This window comes from Cydia pomonella, chromosome 2 (genome assembly GCF_033807575.1).
Source record: "Cydia pomonella isolate Wapato2018A chromosome 2, ilCydPomo1, whole genome shotgun sequence".
Lineage (NCBI taxonomy): Eukaryota > Metazoa > Arthropoda > Insecta > Lepidoptera > Tortricidae > Cydia > Cydia pomonella.
This window is the reverse complement of record NC_084704.1, coordinates 19076949-19096609: the sequence shown is the minus strand read 5'-3', so window position 1 is coordinate 19096609 and position 19661 is coordinate 19076949. Positions and strand designations below refer to the sequence as shown.

The 19661-nt window shown below is 37.8% G+C and overlaps 2 protein-coding genes across 4 annotated transcripts in view; one reads left to right on the top strand and one right to left on the bottom strand.

Moving 5' to 3' along the window:
- LOC133534579 (phosphopentomutase) overlaps positions 1-3521 on the top strand; it is a 22173-nt gene extending 18652 nt beyond the window's left edge. The window contains exons 12-13 of one of the 2 annotated variants that reach the window (XM_061873747.1): positions 810-966; positions 2310-3521. In XM_061873747.1, the coding sequence (XP_061729731.1) occupies positions 810-966; positions 2310-2412 (260 nt within the window). In that variant the 3' untranslated portion in view covers positions 2413-3521. The remainder of the gene's footprint in view (positions 1-809; positions 967-2309) is intronic. The other variant, XM_061873748.1, reaches the window with a different exon arrangement.
- Positions 3510-19661, bottom strand: LOC133534577 (cGMP-dependent 3',5'-cyclic phosphodiesterase-like). 2 transcript variants are annotated; one of them, XM_061873745.1, is made up of 17 exons: positions 19409-19661; positions 18868-18984; positions 17040-17135; positions 15951-16084; positions 15071-15176; positions 14753-14881; positions 14147-14298; positions 13446-13671; positions 10080-10234; positions 7073-7231; positions 6082-6170; positions 5803-5992; positions 5368-5509; positions 4812-4960; positions 4633-4729; positions 4203-4415; positions 3510-3649 (listed from the first exon to the last, which is right to left on the bottom strand). In XM_061873745.1, the coding sequence occupies exons 1-16, from the start codon at positions 19526-19528 to the stop codon at positions 4242-4244; spliced, it is 2235 nt and encodes a 744-aa protein (XP_061729729.1). In that variant the 5' UTR covers positions 19529-19661; the 3' UTR covers positions 3510-3649; positions 4203-4241. The 2 variants fall into 2 exon arrangements, with proteins under 2 accessions (XP_061729729.1, XP_061729730.1); XM_061873746.1 differs by having other exon boundaries at positions 19304-19559.

Below are 19661 nucleotides of genomic sequence, written 5' to 3'. Positions count from 1 at the left end.
AAATAATTTATTTTCAATACAGTCGAATACCGTATTGCGGGTATCTTACCATAGGCCAAATCTGAAATGTGTCAAGGTGGTTTAGTGCCAAAAAAACATGTTACCTCCTTTTCTACATAATTAGGCGTAGGAAGCTGTCTTTTTAATTTCATTGTATGAAATCCAAAAAATATTGTGCTTTCAAGGGGCTTCAATTAAGTTTTATGATGTTTTTACTTATATGATATGAATGGCTTTTGAAACAGAACTGGAAGCACCGCAAAATTAATGAACATAGTTTAGGTCGAATTGGCACGTCTTCAGTAATCTACGTTCACGGTTTCGCTTATTAGTCACGCGCATCTTACCTAAATAAATATTATTCTCTCAATATTGCTTAGAATTTAATTAATTAGTTTTTATTGCTCATAACTATATTGCTAAATACAATCGCCATCAATATATCGGAACGACCAAGGTGTTCACAAATATCTAAAGCCTCTATTATAAAGACGTTAATGTGCACAGTGCATGGTCATATATTTTAACCACCTTGGCTACTCCGATATATCTGGTGGCGGCGGTACACGTCACAGTGTCCTAGCGAAGAGCTGAAAGAATAATCATACTATATATTTCATATTATAGTTTTACCAGCGCATAGTCATATATGATTTAGGGTCGGTTGCATCAAACAGCCTGTCAAAATGTTATTGTATGGAGAGTTACCTTGATCAGTCCGTTAATTGCGCAACTGACCATTCAAGTTTTCTGCTGTTTTGCTACTGATGCGTATAGCTAGACAGATTATTAAATAAGAGCTCGTTCAGCAGATGTCCTAGGCACGGGCCTGGACCAGGACTACACGAGCGGCGAGATGGTGATCCTGCAGTGCAGCAACGGGCTCGGGCTCATCGTGCGCACCAGCGGCACCGAGCCCAAGCTCAAGTACTACACCGAGCTGGTCTGCAAGGCCGACACTCTGCAGTGAGTACATAACTACGGTAAATCCTAGGTTTATAACCTAGCTAGACCGAAGAGGTATCTAATAAGAGCTCGTTCAGTAGATGTCCCAGACACGGGCCTGCACCAACACACACATGCACAAATAGAGTATTATATTATTTACAAATTAACTTGTGAAAGTCGCTAAAATTATTTTTGAATAACTTGGGTACAAATATTTTCTTCTATATTTTGTTCAGAACTGGTTTGGAATGTATAATTGACCATAAGGAGGAAATTTGCTTGTATCTTTATAAGAATAACCTGTCAGAGCGTCCTTATGGCAAGCGACAATGTGGTACCTTTTGCTTGAGAACAACACAAATGTTATTTATGACATCCTAAAACGTGCACTATAAAGAACTAGTTTTCTTTCTGTCTAATCCTATCTGGAATGAAGTCTGAATGCTTGTTAGTTTGACTGTCAGTAAGTATAAGTCAAATCTTATAATTCGACGAAACTAATATTTAGCATAACGTAACTTCAGTGACTATGTAATGTTACAGTTCCAAAAAATCATGTAGTCAATTTTGTTTTACGTAATAATATCTAAGTCCCATAAACTAGAGATGCCACGAATATTCGGAAACTATTCGGTATTCGGCATATTGGGCCACTTTGTTGAATATTCGGTATTAGCCGAATGTTGCCTACTATTCGGTCGAATACTGAATATATACACCGTGGTCTGGTAAAATCCGACAGATTTTATCCACGTATTCCTTTCCTGGGGTCATAAGGAGCAAAAAATGTTATTTGAGTTTTGCTCAAATTCGAAAAAGAAATCTTTTATTATTACATGTTTGCGAAAAAAAACATTCCAACGATTAAGTATTTTTTTCTTTAATTACAGATAATAAATTGTGGATTTCCTTTAAAACTTTGTCTGTATGTTTGATATGTTTCTCTAAACCCAGTCACATAGTGGCAGCGTCGCAGCCAAAAAGGTGTTTTTACTAAGTTATTACAGAAACAAATTTTCACAAGAATTGTCATTATCTCTGAAACAAGACCGATTTCAGAAAACTTTATTATATTTAATGTATTCTTAGAAGGTTGTTAAATACGAAGCCCTTTTTTGATCATTGTTGACTACAAATATTTTTATTATTATTATGGATTACATTTGATTGACTCTAACTACATTCACTAGTTCTGAGCAACAAAAAATAAATATAAGCCCACGATGTGCTGTGTGTGTGTCGTTGGCGAACAGGTTTCATAATAAATGTGACTCAAAATGTACGCAAGTTATGCCGAATATACGGTATTCGGCCAAAACCACTATTTGTGGCATCTCTACCATAAACCATTGTACTTTCAGGGAACAAGAACAGATGAACGCGAAACTCAAGGTGATGGTGAAGGAGTTCATGGAAGAGCTGCTGCAACCGCACAAACATGGTTTGATTGGAGAAATTGCTTAAAAGTTACCGAACGAGACACGGCCTTGTATTATACATCATTTTCTTGTGATACGATTGAACCAAAAACTACATGATCTTGATAACCTCTAATGTTTTTAAATTTTTGACGTTGTATAAGCATTCCATAAAAAATTTCTCATCTCAATTGTAAAGTAGGTATTCATCTTTATTATTATGTAACCTACTACTAGTTTCGAAGGAAACTTTTGCCTGCAAAATGTGACAAGTGATTGTCAGTCTTTATCGTCTACAGAAGCGAAGTAAGAAGTATTGACTTGCGATTTACGTTTGCAAATATACGATTGATTGATTGATGCGAAGATGATGAATTCAGATGCCTATTATTATGCTTTTGAATTATAACATATTACCCTAAAAGTAAAAAAAGACATTGGTGGCAAGTACTTATGAACACCTATTTTGTTAATATTTATGTTTCATGGTTAATCTTATGGTGCGGCCAGATATGCAGGGATTCTGGGTAGCGAGAGACGCCGTCACGAATATTCGCCGAATCCCGAAATATGTGGCCGCACCAAATACAAACTTACTGAATTACCAACGATGTGATTCGTAATAGTAGATTACGATACAAGTGCGGAAAGTAGGAAAATCGTAACGTGTGGCGATAAATTAAAATACGACCGTAACTAGTGTTTTAAATCAACAGAGTTGCGAATTATCTATTCGCATGTGTATCGTACAAGGTTTTACAGCACATAGGCCTTGACGTTTTCGACATAGGCACGTATAGTGCTAATTACCGCACTAGGGCGGTAAAATAGCACTATATGTACTGTTAAGCTAGTTAAAACTTACTGTGATACTTTTTCTGTGAGTATTTAAAAATGAATGATGATTTTAATTTCGCTGTTATGTCTTTGCATTTGATTACGAATTTAATCAACAATTATCAGAAACATTGACATTTCCTTTTATATACGAGTAGGTATGAAATAAATGTAATAATTACAAAATCTACCAAAGGTAAATAAGTGCCTAGCCTTGCTAAATCCCCATTTTTATCATTTTAACTTATCGACGTACATAGTTATTTAATATTTATAACATATACATACAAATAAAACTAATTAATATACACAATAAAAGTGTTTTATTCGTACCTTATTATTTAGATTACTAACACCAAATAATAAATATGCACATTTATTATTCAATCGACCCGTACAGTACACCTCGTTGACTTGGCGCTGAGACTTACTAATCAGTTGAGAACCTGGGAGTAAATCAGTATAGATTTTAAAAGATTCTAAAATTTTTGAGCCGCACACGTCACGCAAGCGGTGTGCCGACTCTCATAAGGATATGTATATTACAACGCGCACGTGCACGTCTACGCACACGCACCCGGTGTGCACAGGCTTTCAATATTAATGATTCATGCGTCGCGCGAGATAGCTAGATGATATGTTTATTTTTCGGTCCCTTGCCTGGGTTTCCGTATGGCCCCTATAATTATTGAAAACTTTGGTGATTGGTAAAATTCACTGCCTCAGGCCAGATGCGCCTGCGAATTTAGCGACCTTCGAAATACCGGTTTGATTGCTCTAACGGTTTCACCAACCACCAACGGTTTAAACCAACTGAGCTACCGAAACTGTTCGACCCTTGTGAATCATTTCGTCAGTTCTATTTTGTTTTTCTAAAGAGGCGTGTAGCAACGTCTACCGTCGAGTACCTACTACACCTTAATGGTACCGAATTCCCTATATTAAATTATTATTCGTACTGAGTTGGTAAAAGTTATCCCGTATGATCTACATATTCACCTCGCAAAATATGGTTAACACATCTTCCCGTCAGCATCACTAATCCTCCTCTGCCGCGGCGGCTGCAGCCGCGGCCGCCGCCGCCGCCGCCTCTTCGGCTGCCAACGCTTCGGCTTCGAGACGCAATCTCTCGCGCTCATTCAACGCTGCTTCGATGAGCTGGTCCAGTTCTGGACTCAACAGAACTGAGAGACCCGCAAGAAGTGGCGACACCTAAAATATTTGTTTTAATGATTAGGTATTTTGTTTTCCACATATGATTTGCCTAATCCCCACATTTAATTTGCCCGCAATGGGATGTGACAAAAATGTTCCATCTACCTGTAACTGGGCACAATAATGGGTTGTAAAAATACGACACGTAACTAGGAACTCTACTCTAGGAGTCCTAGGACAGGACCAAAGTTAAGTGGCTACTGAAATGCCTTACCTCAACGAATATATCCTTTGATCCATCCCAGAGCACCAAGTGGCTCTCGAGAATTTGTGTAGCGGGCGCTATGACGGGAAATATTTGTCCAAGCATGCTATAAAAGATAGATAGGTATATACATAACTTCACCACCGTAAGGCGTTTCAAATATTCAAAGCTAAAAATACACAGCTTACTCATAAATCGGAATAACAGTGTCAGTGATAAACTTTATCTCTAGTTCAGGAATGACTGTCTTGCTATTTGGGTCCACAAAAATTGGAGGCGCATCTCCACGGCCCTTCTCTGATTCATCTTGGTTGAAGAACTCTGTTAACACCTCCGCCTGCAATTTAAGTACGGGGCATGGCACACTGCGCCCAATTTGCACGTCGCTCTGACGTACGAGCGGGATGTCGCTATAATACGCGCATAGCGTTGTCTCGCTCAAAGTTCTGAGTGACGTGCGAATCGAACGCAGTGTGCCATGCCCATTCATGTTCTTTTTATTGTCTTGGCTTTGAGCAAAATGTCGGGTAATAATAATAAGTGTACTCTGAGCCACACCATGAGATAAATTTTATATTTTATAGTTTCTCGGTAAGACTTAATCAGTTGAAGCAACAGGTCTTTTTGAGATGACGATGAATTAATCAAGTTGATATTATTAGGTTCTCATTATATTAAGCATTTGTATCAAACTATTTGTTAAAATCCTAAAGAAATAGCTGTCAAAATGACAAAAAGACTAACGGCAGTCTTCTTCACGCAGCTCCAGTCTTTTATCTGATCGCTGAAATCTGCCGCGTTCATCAGCAGCGCCTGCAGAGCGGCGATGTGAATGTGATTGCCGATGAGGTAGTCGCTAGCTATCATTTTGTATTCGTTTAGCTTTCTGGAAGAAGAACGTGCAATTAGTAATTAGTCAAGTTAAAGTGTGCTGTCATTAATCTTAATTATCGTTCGAAATAGGTAACTACGTCCCGCCTCGGCAGAGGATCGAGCATGTCGAAGCCATCCATGTTGAGGATGCTCACCGCCTGCCCGAGGTGTCTCTCTATCACTCTGGTTACTCATGTACACCATACACTCAGCCGCAAAATTGCATAGCCACTTATAAATTAATGAATAATGTGTTCATGCAATTTTGCATTTCACTGTACATAGAAGAGCCGTGTCAGTACTGACTTGTAGTAGTTGTTAAGGTCGGTGGCCAACACGAAGTCGCGCAGCAGCAGCAGCGCGCGGTCGTAGTCGCGCCTCGGCAGTGGCTCGAGCAGGTCGCAGCCCTCCGTGTTGAGGATGCTCACAGCCTGCCCGAGGTGGTGTCTCTCCATTACACTACCCTCGCTCGAATAAAGGGCAGCAAGGGCAGTTTCTGTTCGGAACAGAACAGTTCAGACAAAGAAGAACAAGTATGATATAATTCATATGACTTAGGTTTATTTGGTAATAATCTTTGTTTACCTCCGTTAATTTGAAAACTACTAGCATTTCCACGGTGGTCCAGATCATGGACTAGGCACGCTATCAGGTACATCAATCCTTGAAGATCGCTGATAAAAAAAACATGTTTTATTAGTTTTATACTATTTTAATAACATTTAAGTGGGAATGGGAAGTTTTTTTTTATATTAAGGGAAAAATTTAAAATTTGTAGTATTGCTCGGCAGACGTATCAGCTTGATAAAAAACCGGCCAAGTGCGAGTCGGACTCGCACAGGAAGGGTTCCGTACCATTATCTATAAAAACGGTCACCCATCCAAGTACTGACCCCGCCCGCCGTTGCTTATTAACTTCGGTGATTGGATGAGAACCTCTAGATTGGAAAGAAATATTTATTTTATTCTGTTTTTAGTATTTGTTGATATAGCGGCAAAAGAAATACATAATCTGAAGAAATTTCAACTGGCTAACTGTCACGGTTCATGAGATACAGCCTGGTGACAGACGGACGGACGGAGGAGTCTCAGTAATAGGGTCCCGTTTGACCCCTTGGGTATGGAACCCTAAAAATTGGTTTAGTGTGAGAAGTAACATAGAGATCGTCATTATCGAAACTGAAAAATACCGGCCAAGTGCGAGTCGGACTCGCACAGGAAGGGTTCCGTACCATTATCTATAAAACGGTCACCCATCCAAGTACTGACCCCGCCCGATGTTGCTTAACTTCGGTGATTGGATGGGAACCTCGAGATTGGAAAGAAATATTTATTTTATTCTGTTTTTAGTATTTGTTGTTATACCGGCAACAGAAATACATAATCTGTAGAAATGTCAACTGGCTAACTATTCGTTAACGGTTCATGAGATACGATACAACCTGGTGACAGACGGACGGACGGAAAGCGGAGTCTCAGTAATAGGGTTCCGTTTGACCCTTTGGGTACGGAACCCTAAAAACGCATATAATTTTCTTAAATAAATCGTAGGTATGTAATGTAAGTTTCAACTCACTTAAAGTATCCACGCTTCACCAACTGAAAGTTCATCAGCGCGGCGTAACCCCACTGAGCTACGCTGAAGGCATGGTACCAGTTGTGGTATGGCACATCTCGGTAACTCTTTCTTACTTGAAGCACAAACCGGACTAGCTTTGATTGCTTCAAGTTGAACCTAAAATAATGAATGTTTAGATTTTAGCGATATACAGTGTGTCGCGTTCAGTAATATGATAGGTAGGTACCTTTATCATTAATTTTCCCTGAAAATACAGGTGTAAATTTAGTCACCTGCAATAATTTAAGATGTGAATATATAGACCATACTGGGCAACTTTTGCTATGGTGCCAACACCGAAAACGCGTAAACAACAAGCGGCCAAGTGCGAGTCGGACTCGCTCATGAAGCGTTCCGTGCTATTTATGACGTATTAAAAAAAAACTACTTACTAGATCTCGTTCAAAGTGTTCAAACCAATTTTCGGTGGTAGTTTGCATGCTAATGTACATCTTTTTTTTTTTTAGTTTTATCATTCTCTTATTTTAGAAATTACAAGGGGGGAGGGGGGGGGGGGGGACATTTTACCACTTTGGAAGTGTCTCTCGTGCAAACTATTCAGTTTGTTTATTAGGATCACCAACAGAAGATACAATTCACATACTATAATTTACATCACACACACACACACACATTTATAATTGATCCCCCACTTAAAGGCAATCACAGCATGCATTATTTAAGTTAAGATTCAGAATAAGAGCTTAATATAAATATGTATAAGTACAAATTATACTAATTAAAAAAACAACTACTTAATACTAACAATAAAATTTCCACACAAAAGTAACCAAGTTAGCTGAGATAGCTGAGGTTGTCAACAGATAATAATCTTATACCTATAAACGAGCAATTCTTGTATATATATTTATATATATATTCCTGTGATCTCGGAAACGGCTCTAACGATTTCGCTGAAATTTGGTATATGGGGGTTTTTGGGGGTATACAATCTATCTAGATTAATCTTATGTTTGGGAAAACGCGTGTTTTCATGCGTTTTTCTTTCGACGCAGAATATGGTCGCTAATTTCGTTTTCCCGGCCACTGTCCATCTGGTCCAGCGGGTTAAGACGCGGACTGCTAAACGAGTGTTACGGGTTCGAATCTCGCCCGGTGACTAACTTTTGTTTTTTTTTTATATGTTCAAGTTTATATATAATTTTTATTGTTTTAGACTAGTTTAATTTAGTAAAAAAATGACCTATGTAATAAGAGAAATTGACAATAGATGGCGTTACTCTGTGACAAGTGCTGTAAGGTTAAAATCGATTGTAAATAATAATAATTGACAGTTCACATTTTACTTTTTAAGTTTATGTAGATTATCACCTATACACCACCATATTACAATAAATAGTTATAACCGAGCAAAGCTCGGTCGCCCAGGTACTTTGTTTTTAAATGAGGCTTCACTCAGTTCACTGTCGTGAAACACATCCAAAGAAGGGACATTATTAGCATGCTTGTTGTATAGGCGAGCCAGGCGAGGCAAACGGGAGTGAGCCAATTGGTTAGTTCGACTACGACGCACATAGAGTAAGGCACAAGGATAACGTGGCAAACGAGACGGCACTTTCAGCCCTATCTGACTAACCATATTTATGCAGTCAATCTTGTCGTTTAGAAGTTTGTACAAGAACATTAGGTCCAGCATAGTACGCCTACTACTAAGAGAAATTAGTTTAAATTGTTTAAGTCTAGCGTTATATACTTGTCAGCCTGTTCCACAGCGATAAGCAAGATGTCTAGTAAGCCTTTTTTGCAATCGTTCATTCCTTTCAATATTTTTTTTGTAAGTAGGATTCCAGAGAACGCTACAGTATTCTAATTTACTCCTTACAAAACAATTAAAAAGGGTCACCATTGTAGAACATTCTTTAAACTCCCTAGCACATCTTAACACAAACCCTAGAGATTTAAAGGCAGCATTTATAGGGTTTCGTTTCCGACTAAATTTTATGTGGTAACATTTAGTCCCCACTAAATGTTACCACATAAAATTTAAGCACCATTTTATTATTAATTCATAGGTAATGTCGTTATAAATAATGGCCCCAAATTAGACCCCTGTGGTACACCGGAGAGTGCAATATAACAGTCAGACTGAGTGCCTTCTATCGCCACAGTTGAAGGCCTGCTTTGAAGGTAAGATTGGCACCAGTTAAGTAAACTCCCTGCAATGCCAAAATTGTGCAATTTATTAATAAAGATTTTGAGATTAACCTTATCAAAAGCTTTCGAAAAGTCAGTGTAAACCGCGTCGATAGCCTCTGTAAGGCTGGTGACGTAGCTAAAAAGATTTATACAAGTCGATTGCTTGGGCATAAACCCATATTGATAAGGAGAGAGCATACCTTTGACATGATCAAATAGTGCAACATAAACCAGCCTTTCGAAAACTTTGGCCAAAAATGATATTAGAAACCTCAATATCATTTTTGAAGACCTATCCATAGATAACCCACACGTATGGGTTTGATTAAAAAAAACTTTTGAGTTTCAGTTCTAAGTATGGGGAACCCCTAAAATGTATTGTTTTTTTTCTATTTTTGTGTGTAAATCTTAATGCGGTTCACAGGATACATCTACTTACCAAGTTTCAACAGTATAGTTCTTATAGTTTCGGAAAAAAGTGGCTGTGACATACGGACGCACATGACGAATCCATAAGGGTTCCGTTTTTTGCCATTTGGCTACGGAACCCTAAAAATTGACTCTCCTATAGAAAATGTTAACGTTAGACCAACCAAATGTATGAAACAGCCAATTTTCGTCCCATCACAAAGCTACTCAGTTTTATCGTAAATTATTGCAGGTGACTAAATCTACACTATAGACATACCTATATGGGGATCATATCAATCGGTAAAGCATTTGATCCGTAGTGTAACATGACATCGTGTAAAAACCAAAACAGTTCAAGGAAGACGATAATTCCTAAAGATATTGCACTAATGATTACTTTCGTATCAATCCCAAATCACTGAACATCTTGACGACTAAACAGGGAAGCTCTCTCAGAGGCAGACCTCGCGTGTTGAAGTGCAGTGATGAGAACTCAGGAATGTTGTGGAATCCCTTGCAATCCAGCACTTTTGACATCTCTGCGTCGTTCACCTGTTAAGTCGAATATATATCTAAACTGATAACTGAAGCTTATGGATATGTACGAGTATTTATTCCATTACTGAATTTGTGCCGATAAGTGCAAACAACCGCAGCCAACGCCGAGTCAATAAGTTGAATTCAGTTTGTGTACGGTAATCCTAAAACAGCTCTTTGAAAATGCACCTAAAATTCCGTTAGGGCTGCAACAGTGGACCTTGAAGCAGTTGCAAGCAGTGATATTATCGAACGAGCGAGCCGAAGTTCTTACAATCAGCTTGGAACTCACGGCTGGCTAGGGCACCCGACATTTCGATGATTATTTTACTGAACTAACAGAGGATTGTTTTTACGCAATAACTTAAATAAATGAAATTAACTAAACGTGTTGTAGAGGGCAATATTTTTTCATACTTTTAACATGAGAAGGACTGATCAAGAGATTATGGAGCTAGTAGGAGCTATACTGGTCAACTCCTTTGCAAGAATGTCTGCGTGGCCATGGTGAATTATAGTGGGTACGCGGGAAACTGGGCGCTATAGGAGGGATTATAGTACATTGTAGGAGAGGCCGGAAAACCGCTAAAAACGCACCGCCGACTCGTATTATTTGAGACCCTCCACTAACGTGTCGGCCCTCAAACTCACTCGTCCATCTTTAGCGTTTCTGGCAGAGGCATTACATAGTGCTTTTCACGACTACTGCGAGGAAATAAGAAAACATTTGCATAACTATTAGTAATTTGTAAAAACAGAATTGTAAAAAATGGCTGCCATCTTGAATTTCTTCATTTTTGTCCGGATCATAATGAAAATTGATGTACATTGATGATTGAGGATCGGAAAAGCCCAACATAAATCCGTAGTTGAAATTATAAAAATAAAACTGCCATCTTGAATTACCATATGTTTAAATAAAGTCATTTATTGTCGCAAAAAAAAGAAGCACAGTATATAACGGATAAGCAAACAAAAAAGACACACAAGCACAATAGCACAGTGTGAGATTATGCCTCAGTTGCGGCCATGTGTTTTTATGATTTCATTTGATAAATATAATTAAATAATACAACTTTGGGGAAGAAACTATATTGATATTTGGCTTAGTAATGAAGTTAATAAGAATCTATGGAAATCTCTATGGAAACCATAGAACCTCGATATCTCATTTCCAATTCCCTTGTTAGCTATGAGCTTAATAAATTATGTTAACATTTAAAATTGACTGTGACCTGTTATAAAAATAAATCAATTAATTAAATGACATGCCGCAAAAATTGCAAATTAGTCAAATTCCGCATTTTTTAAATTTTTCATCAACAGTACCATTGGAGCAATATTTTGAAAGCATAATAATATCATTGTAATGCCAAGTCTTCTCAAAAAAATGAGATATTTTAGGACGTATTAAAAAAAAGCTACTTACTAGATCTCGTTCAAACCAATTTTGGGTGGAAGTTTGCATGGTAATGTATATCATATATTTTTTGTAGATTTTTCATTCTGTTATTTTAAAAGTTACAGGGGGGGGGGGGGACACATTTTACCACTTTGGAAGTGTCTCTCGCGCAAACTATTCAGTTTAGAAAAAAATGATATTAGAAACCTCAATATCATTTTTGAAGACCTATCCATAGATACCCCACACGTATGGGTTTGAAAAAAAAAATTTTTTTTTTAATTTTATGACGTATTAATAAAAAACTACTTACTAGATCTCGTTCAAACCAATTTTCGGTGGAAGTTTTCATGGTAATGTATATCACATATTTTTTTTTAGGTATATCATTCTCTTATTTTAGAAGTTACGGGGGGGGGACACATTTTACCACTTTGGAAGTGTCTCTCCTAATATAATATAATAAAAAACCTCAATATAATTTTTGAACGTATGGTTTGATGAAAAAAGATTTTTTGAGTTTCAGTTCTGAGTATGGGGAACCCCCAAATTTTTTGTGTAAAAATCTTAATGCGGTTCATAGAATACATCTATTTACCAAGTTTGAACAGTATAATAGCTCTTATAGTTTCGGAATAAAGTGGCTGTGACATAAACGGACAGACAGACGGACATGATGAATCTATAAGGCCAAGGGTTCCGTTTTTTGCCATTTGGCTACGGAACCCTAAAAAACCGGTCAAGTGCGAGTTCGTTTTACCGGCACACCGAGGGGTTCCGTATAAACTTAGTATTATCTCGTGTAACTATAAAGGCAAAAGACTTCTGAACAGAAGTACCTACTAAGTATATTTCTGTACAGCGCCATCTATCGGCAAATTGTCTAACTAATTTGCGCGATGTAATGCACGTATGTTGGTTTTTCGAAGATAATTCTGTATCATGTGAACCGATTTAAAAAAATGATCTTTTATTTGAAAAGAGGTATATTTATTTTAATGTAATATCATAGAAATTTCAGGTGTAATAAACACACGTAAAGTTGGTTAAATTGAAAACTGAATTCGGAAAGGTTTTTATTAATTAAAAAAAGTTACCAAGATTAGAGGTCTGATTATATTTTTCCTGTAAAATGTATAGTAATGTTAATATTATGTATAAATTTCAGAGATAAGGGGGGGGGGGGGGGGGCCGGTATTTTTTTCACATTTTAATTAATAATTTTTTTTTTCTCTATGAAAAATAACGAAAAAATGTTTTGGAATGAACAATTTTAGCTCTTTCAAATGATACCCCACTTGACCTAGTCACTAGACTTTGAAATTTTGCTCCCTCTTCATATTGGGCATTTTAAATAAAACGTAGTGATTATATATGCTCTTTGATTTTAAATACTTAATAAAAATAAAATACTTTCAATGTGTCTGAGTTAGCGTTTTTCATAACTATTCCAAATTTCAAGTCGATAGCTTAAGTGGTTCTCGTGATATTTAGCGATGTGACAGACAGACAGACAGAGGGACGGGTGGACAGAGTCGCACCATAAGGGTTCCTTTTGTACCTTTTCGGTACGGCACCCTAAAAACAACTTGATTTGACTTAACAGTCAACCACCCTATAAACGATAAGTTATAAGTGTTATTCTATCGCATAGAAAATTAAATAGAATTAAGTCTATATAAATAATAGTACTATATCTAATCTACCTACCTATGTAGTTTTTGTCGAACCGCGAGTTCTCAGTTTAGGGCGAACTACTACTAGTTATAACCCTGAGTGAACGTCTCCAGTTGTTCTTATAATACATATTCGTTTTCCTTTTACCTCAATATGGTACATATTCAGTTCATGACCCCGAATGTTTCTGATGCTCGCCTCCTGTATCTTTTGATACAAAACCGAGTGTATGATGCAGACGCCGCAGTACACGCTGAACGAGAGTGCCATCTCCTCGTCCATGGCGTCGAAGTACGGGTCGCCTATCTTGTTGATTAGCAGACCGACGCCAATGATCCCTTGCTGCTCACGAATCGGGAAGGTCAGACTGGTTCTAGAAGTAAGGTAAATATCAGGCTTGAATAATTAGAAGAGAGATGAAGTCATGAGAGTGAATTAGGTTTGTGTTTGGTGTCTAATATCTTTGGAAGATACATTAAGTCGTTGATCTCGCTTGTTGTCAAGTCAAGCGCTTGGTTTCTCCTCCGCTAAGATAATTGGTTTGATGGCAAGAGATTTAAAAAAAAACAAATGCCGGCATGCATCGTACTCGCAGATGGCTTATAGGTATACCCCACTCATCTTTAAACGAGATAAAGTTACATGGCTGGCGATGATAATGTCTGTCAAGCCATTTACTTCCGTCGTAGAAAAAAGCGGCAAATTTAAAAAAATGTAGGCGCGAAGGATTATCACCCCATACTAAATCAGAATTTCGCGCCTTTTTCTACTGACGAAGTTCTTTGACCGACTATAAAAAATAAATGCTGTCTGCATGTCATTGGCATAAAAAACAAAGGAGGGCGCACTTTATGTCGATCCCCGGGCGACTGTCAACATTAGGGTCGTATGCTGAGTGTTGTGCAGCATTTCTCGCGTTCACGATGGCACCGTTTTGGATCACTTGCCCTGCGATCCCGCGGTCCATTGGAAACCGTCGTTCGTACGTTTCGTCTGTACCCTAGGGAAATATATTCAGAGACAAATTATGGTCTTTGTTGTAACATTGGTTATGTTAGACGTGCGCATGCACTTAAAATATCAACACACTACGAGGAATAGAATTTAAAAAAAAGATGATCCGATATTTTTCTATCGGTAGTTAGGTAATTGTTTACAGCATTACTCCTGCCTAACGTTAAGTAGGAATTACCTACCTATCTGGGTTTCGTTTTAGAGTTTCGATTTTTGAATCAACATTTTTCAAAATCGGAAAGATGTCAGAGAGCGATGGAAGTTGCAAAATTTATTATTAATTAGTAAGAAGTTGGAAAATACTTGTGTTGCAGCCGTTCTCTGATTGAAAGTAATTCAGTTTTGTCATTGGTCAGATGAACTACATCGTTATCTACATAGTAATCCCGTTAGCCTATTTCGATTTGGGTGTTCGTAATGTTGGGACAATATACGGATACCTTTGTATAGCAGGTCTCAACGAGCTCCATACGGTCCAGGTCGACGATCATCAGCGCGCAGAGCTCCGCGTCCACCACGCGCTTACCCTGGTCGGTGGCCAATCTCACCAGCGAATCCAGTGACGCCACCTTTTCGAACATTTACCCTTTTATATTGTTGGAATTAGTCTAGCTTTCTATTTCCGTTGACTAAATAAAGCCACCTAAATCAAATTAATTATATAGGTGATCAAGCTTCCGCCTCACCTATTTTGCGTAACGTATGGTTTGGCTATAAGTATTATAGCCAATATGATTAAATTTTAAAATTGTACTTACTTGAGTAAACAAACGTTTCGCAACACGTAGGAGCTGTTGGCACTTATTTTTGACAGACTTTTCATGTTCTAGATTAATAGTCTTCTTTACAGTTGGCCAGCATAGCCTGGAGAATAATCAATAAAAGTAGGTAATAAGTAATAACTCTTCACAGCTAAATTAAAATAAAAAGCTAATGTTGGTGCACTTGGTACCATGCAATCAATGGCAACTATTTCTGAGTGAGCAGAACCAAACCCTTCGTCCAAGCTCACCCTGACAGGGTGTGGTGCGCCAATAAACGCTAAATAACTATGAAAGTATGGCTTTTATAGTACTCTTCCACGTGGGTGCAAAGTTACCTTTCAAAGACTTGGGGCCAGTTGCACCAACCACAGTTAATATACTGATTAACGTCACGCAGCAGATATCTATGAAACTTCCCATACAATAAAGTTTAGCTAACGCTTTACGGTGACAGACGGTTAATTGGTGCAACCGACCCTTACTCTAAAGAAGTTCTTAGGATGCAGTGAGCCGACACTCTTGTCATCCTCTTCAAATTAAACTGATGTATTCGTCAACGAACGTACCACTAATCTACAGAGTTAAGTGACCCCCTTCATAGAAATTTGTTTGCTTAACTGCACTGCAAATTTGTTTGCTTAACTCTGCACTGCAAATGGTCAGTGCATATTTGGATTTAGATTTGAAAGAATGATGACTTCCGTAATACAAATTTCTTATGTCCTTCCCTATCTATCTTCATACCTAATTTCTTTTACATCGGCTCAGTGGATTGAACGTGAAAAGGTAAGATATAAACAGAGTTGAGCACTTTCATATTTATAAGTAATATTAGTAGCGATTTAAAATTTATTTAAAGACGAGTAAAACTTACAGAAAGCATTCGTACACGTAGGTGACAACATGTTCTTCTTGTTCCTTCGGCGAGACCAAGCACACGACAAGGGCGAACGGTTTGCCTACCACCGGGACCATTGTGATGTGCTTCTTACCGCCGTCTTTCATGTACTAACCCAGTGAAAACAAGGCTTAGCTTCATCTACATTAGCTGATTATTAATTATTTAAGTAAGTACCTATAGTATGAATTTTATTAAGTAAATGTTTTTTTCCGCTCGGACCCTAATCTGTTAAATAAAAGCCTTTGTTTCATTTATGCAGTGATTATGCTACCGCTACTGACTGAACGGGAACAACTCGTTTAAAAAGCAGTTATGCTCTCCGATTTATATGGTTCAAATTCATGTTAGCATACAGAACAGGCCGGTCGTCCTACATAACCAGAAGTCGTTATCTCAGTATGAGCTGTTACATAAATTTGAACCGTAATATAATCATAATAGGTGTTATTTAACGACATGACTGATTGCTTTGGCACGTGCCTAATACAACATCACGAACGTCCACACTCGACCGCGATCGAGCACGCACTGCGGGATGGACCACGTGTAGCTATGCGTACAGCCATCGCTGGCCCACTACCTTTGATGTGCGGACGAAAAACCGACACCGCGCCCATCCCGTCGCCATCCCGCCCCGCCATAAGCCATCCGACACCACTACCCTCTCTACACGCTGTCCCAGCTTAGTGGGCCACTATTGAACAGATTAGGGCCGAAAAAATATCTCATAAAATTCATACCATAAGTATGTAATATGTAAGTAAATAGGTTTTTATCAATGAAAATTAGACATTGTGCGCTTTTACACTTTAGGTACTTACCTACCGCGAACGGGTGACGTTCACGATATTTTGCTATAAACTAAAAATGACTGTATATGTAGATACAATCTCACGGATTAAGTCCCCTCCCCTGCTTTATCATGACGGTAAAACGTGCCGTTACCGTGGACGGCTACCATAAACTATAAAAGCGCCCAGATATACTTTCGACGCTACTAATCAGTTAAATATTAAATAAGCAGATATTTAAAATTGACGAAAACTATCAAAATATACTTACAGGAGAAACAATTTTTTTCACGTCATCATATAAATCACTGAATAACATCGACTGTTGATACGAATTTTTAATAACGTTTATAAATTTATGACAATCCTGAAAAAAATGCCCTTGAAATTATTTTGTAAAAATTATCGGTTAAAATATTTTGTTCAGTCATCTATGAACAGTCTGAACAAGTGGGCGATGGCAGTACCTAAGTGACACTAAATTATAAGCACACACGAAAATAAACTGACGTCTTTCGTTCGTGCAATAGGGTTATTTTAATTGTAGGTATTATAAGGCCATGTGTTATTTTAGACAGATTAAATCCCACATCATAGCATAAGCAGTCTTTTGACTTCTCCCACATCACATGGAGACCCTGCTAGTGCGGCGTATAGAGCTGCACTCTACTGGTCGAATAATATATTTTACAGTACATATGGTGCTACTTTACCGCACTAGTGCGAAAATTAGCATATTACGTTACTGTGTCGAACATTTAAAGGGCCATAAGTACTGTAAAACGTTGTACGATACATGTGCGAATAGGTAATTCGCAACTCGTGTCGATTTAAAACACTCCCTTCGGTCGTGTTTTAATTTATCGCCACTCGTTTTGAATTTCCTATTTTTCGCACTTGTATCGTAATGTACTATTTCAACACACTTGTTCAAAACGACGTTTTTATTCCACCGATTATTGGCTCATAATCCTAGATAACACGCGTGCTTTTTCAGTATATTATAACACTCGTGCTTTTTCATTATATTATCCGACTGAGTTAAGAAGGTAACTGATTGCTAATAATATGCATGGAAACGAAGCCTTCTTAATTTGGTCGAGTAATATATTTTTTTAACCAACTATTAGGTTTCAAATGTTAATTCAAAGAGGTTTTATCACACCAAACATAATTTATAGATTAAATTATCTTACAATTTACTTACAATTACATTAATGAATAAACATAACATTTTTATCGATTTGATCTCCATCCGTCGAATAGAAATATGAAAATATTAGCTTTTAAAAAAAATAAATTAGCTGTTTGTCGATTTCGTTCGTGGAATCGGACGTAAAAAAACGACGCCATTTTCCGTATTTGTCATGAAATTGGAATAATTTTGCATGTTTTTAGTTTATACATATATTAACGAAAATGTCATTTTTAAGCGTTGAAAATAAAGAACACATAAAATTGACGCTGCCAGTTATACTAATAGAGGCAAGAGCCGAGAACGATAGCCTTTTAACATCAAAATCGAGTGTAAAATAATTGGCGGCATATGAAACTTTTATTCAATGGGAAATCAGCAATAACGCCCAGTCTTTCTTGGAAAACTTGTTGGTAGCTTTACTTCAATGACCTGGCGATCAAGTGCCTACTCGTACAAGCCCAGCACACTTTGGTGTATTTATTCGATGTTAAAACTGTAAGTCACCATTTTTAAAATTTTACTTTTACTGTTTTGACAAAAAAAAAATCGAATTTATAAGTTTTGTTTTTCCTCACTAGTGTGTTGAAAAACGTCGTATGAAACGCGTGTGCATTGCTCATTATCCACATCGGCTTTCTTATTGCGCGCTCGCTTACAGCTCGCGTACGATATCGCCTCGTGGGTAAAGTCCAACTTAGCACACTTGTATCATTAATGTACTAATGGATACATCGTGTCTCCTGTCTCTCTCGTCTTCTACAAGCGCGTCTCCATTTTAGGGGAGCTGCATACGTATCCCTCCCTTCGGTCATGTCTTAATTTATCCCCACTCGTTGCAAATTTCCTATTTTTCGAACTTGTATCGTAATGTACTATTATTGTTTAGTAGAAACATACTAACCAAAAGTTTATTTTTCTTCCCTAGTGCTTTTTTGCCAACGGCTTCGATGTAGGCTTCCGCGCGCTCGCCGTTTACTACCACTGCGAACACCAGCTCCGCGTCGCATTCCTCGCAGAGCTTTGTATCAAATAGAAATAATAGAATAGCAGATTAGGTATGAACGGCAGCCTAGGTAGTAGTAAGCACCTATTTTCAAACGGGTTCGTACGATCCAGCTTAGTTAGCGTTAGTTTAAACTTTTCTAGGCTAGCTAGGTATTTGTACTTTTTCTAAAATAAGAGACACCGTAGCACAAATATCAACTCAATATATGTAGTTCCAGAACTGGTGGCCACCTTTTACGATACCCCTGCACTACACGAAAAATCTTTCAAACGAAAGTAATTCGAGATCCGCTAATTAATGCTCGGCAATTTCAGTTGGTCTAAACTGATACCTTTAATGATAGTGCGCCTGCCACGAGAACATGACCATACGCCGTACGTAGTCGGGTCTTCAGACTGGGTTATATAAAATTTAGGTATAGGTATACTATACATACGTAAGTATTTATTTTAGTTTGCAATTCAGAACAAGCGTCGTCTTCCAAACTTATAATTAAGTCTAGAACTTTTCCGGGGTCGCTACCTTGAATACGACTAGTTTTTTTGATACTCGTCATGTTAAATTCTAATAAAATAATATAATTAAAAAATCACACAACTTTATTTTATTTTACCGCCATGACAATCTGTCAACAGTGGTTTACTTGCCAGTATTTACGTATTGGACCTTTATTGACATTACTTGAACAA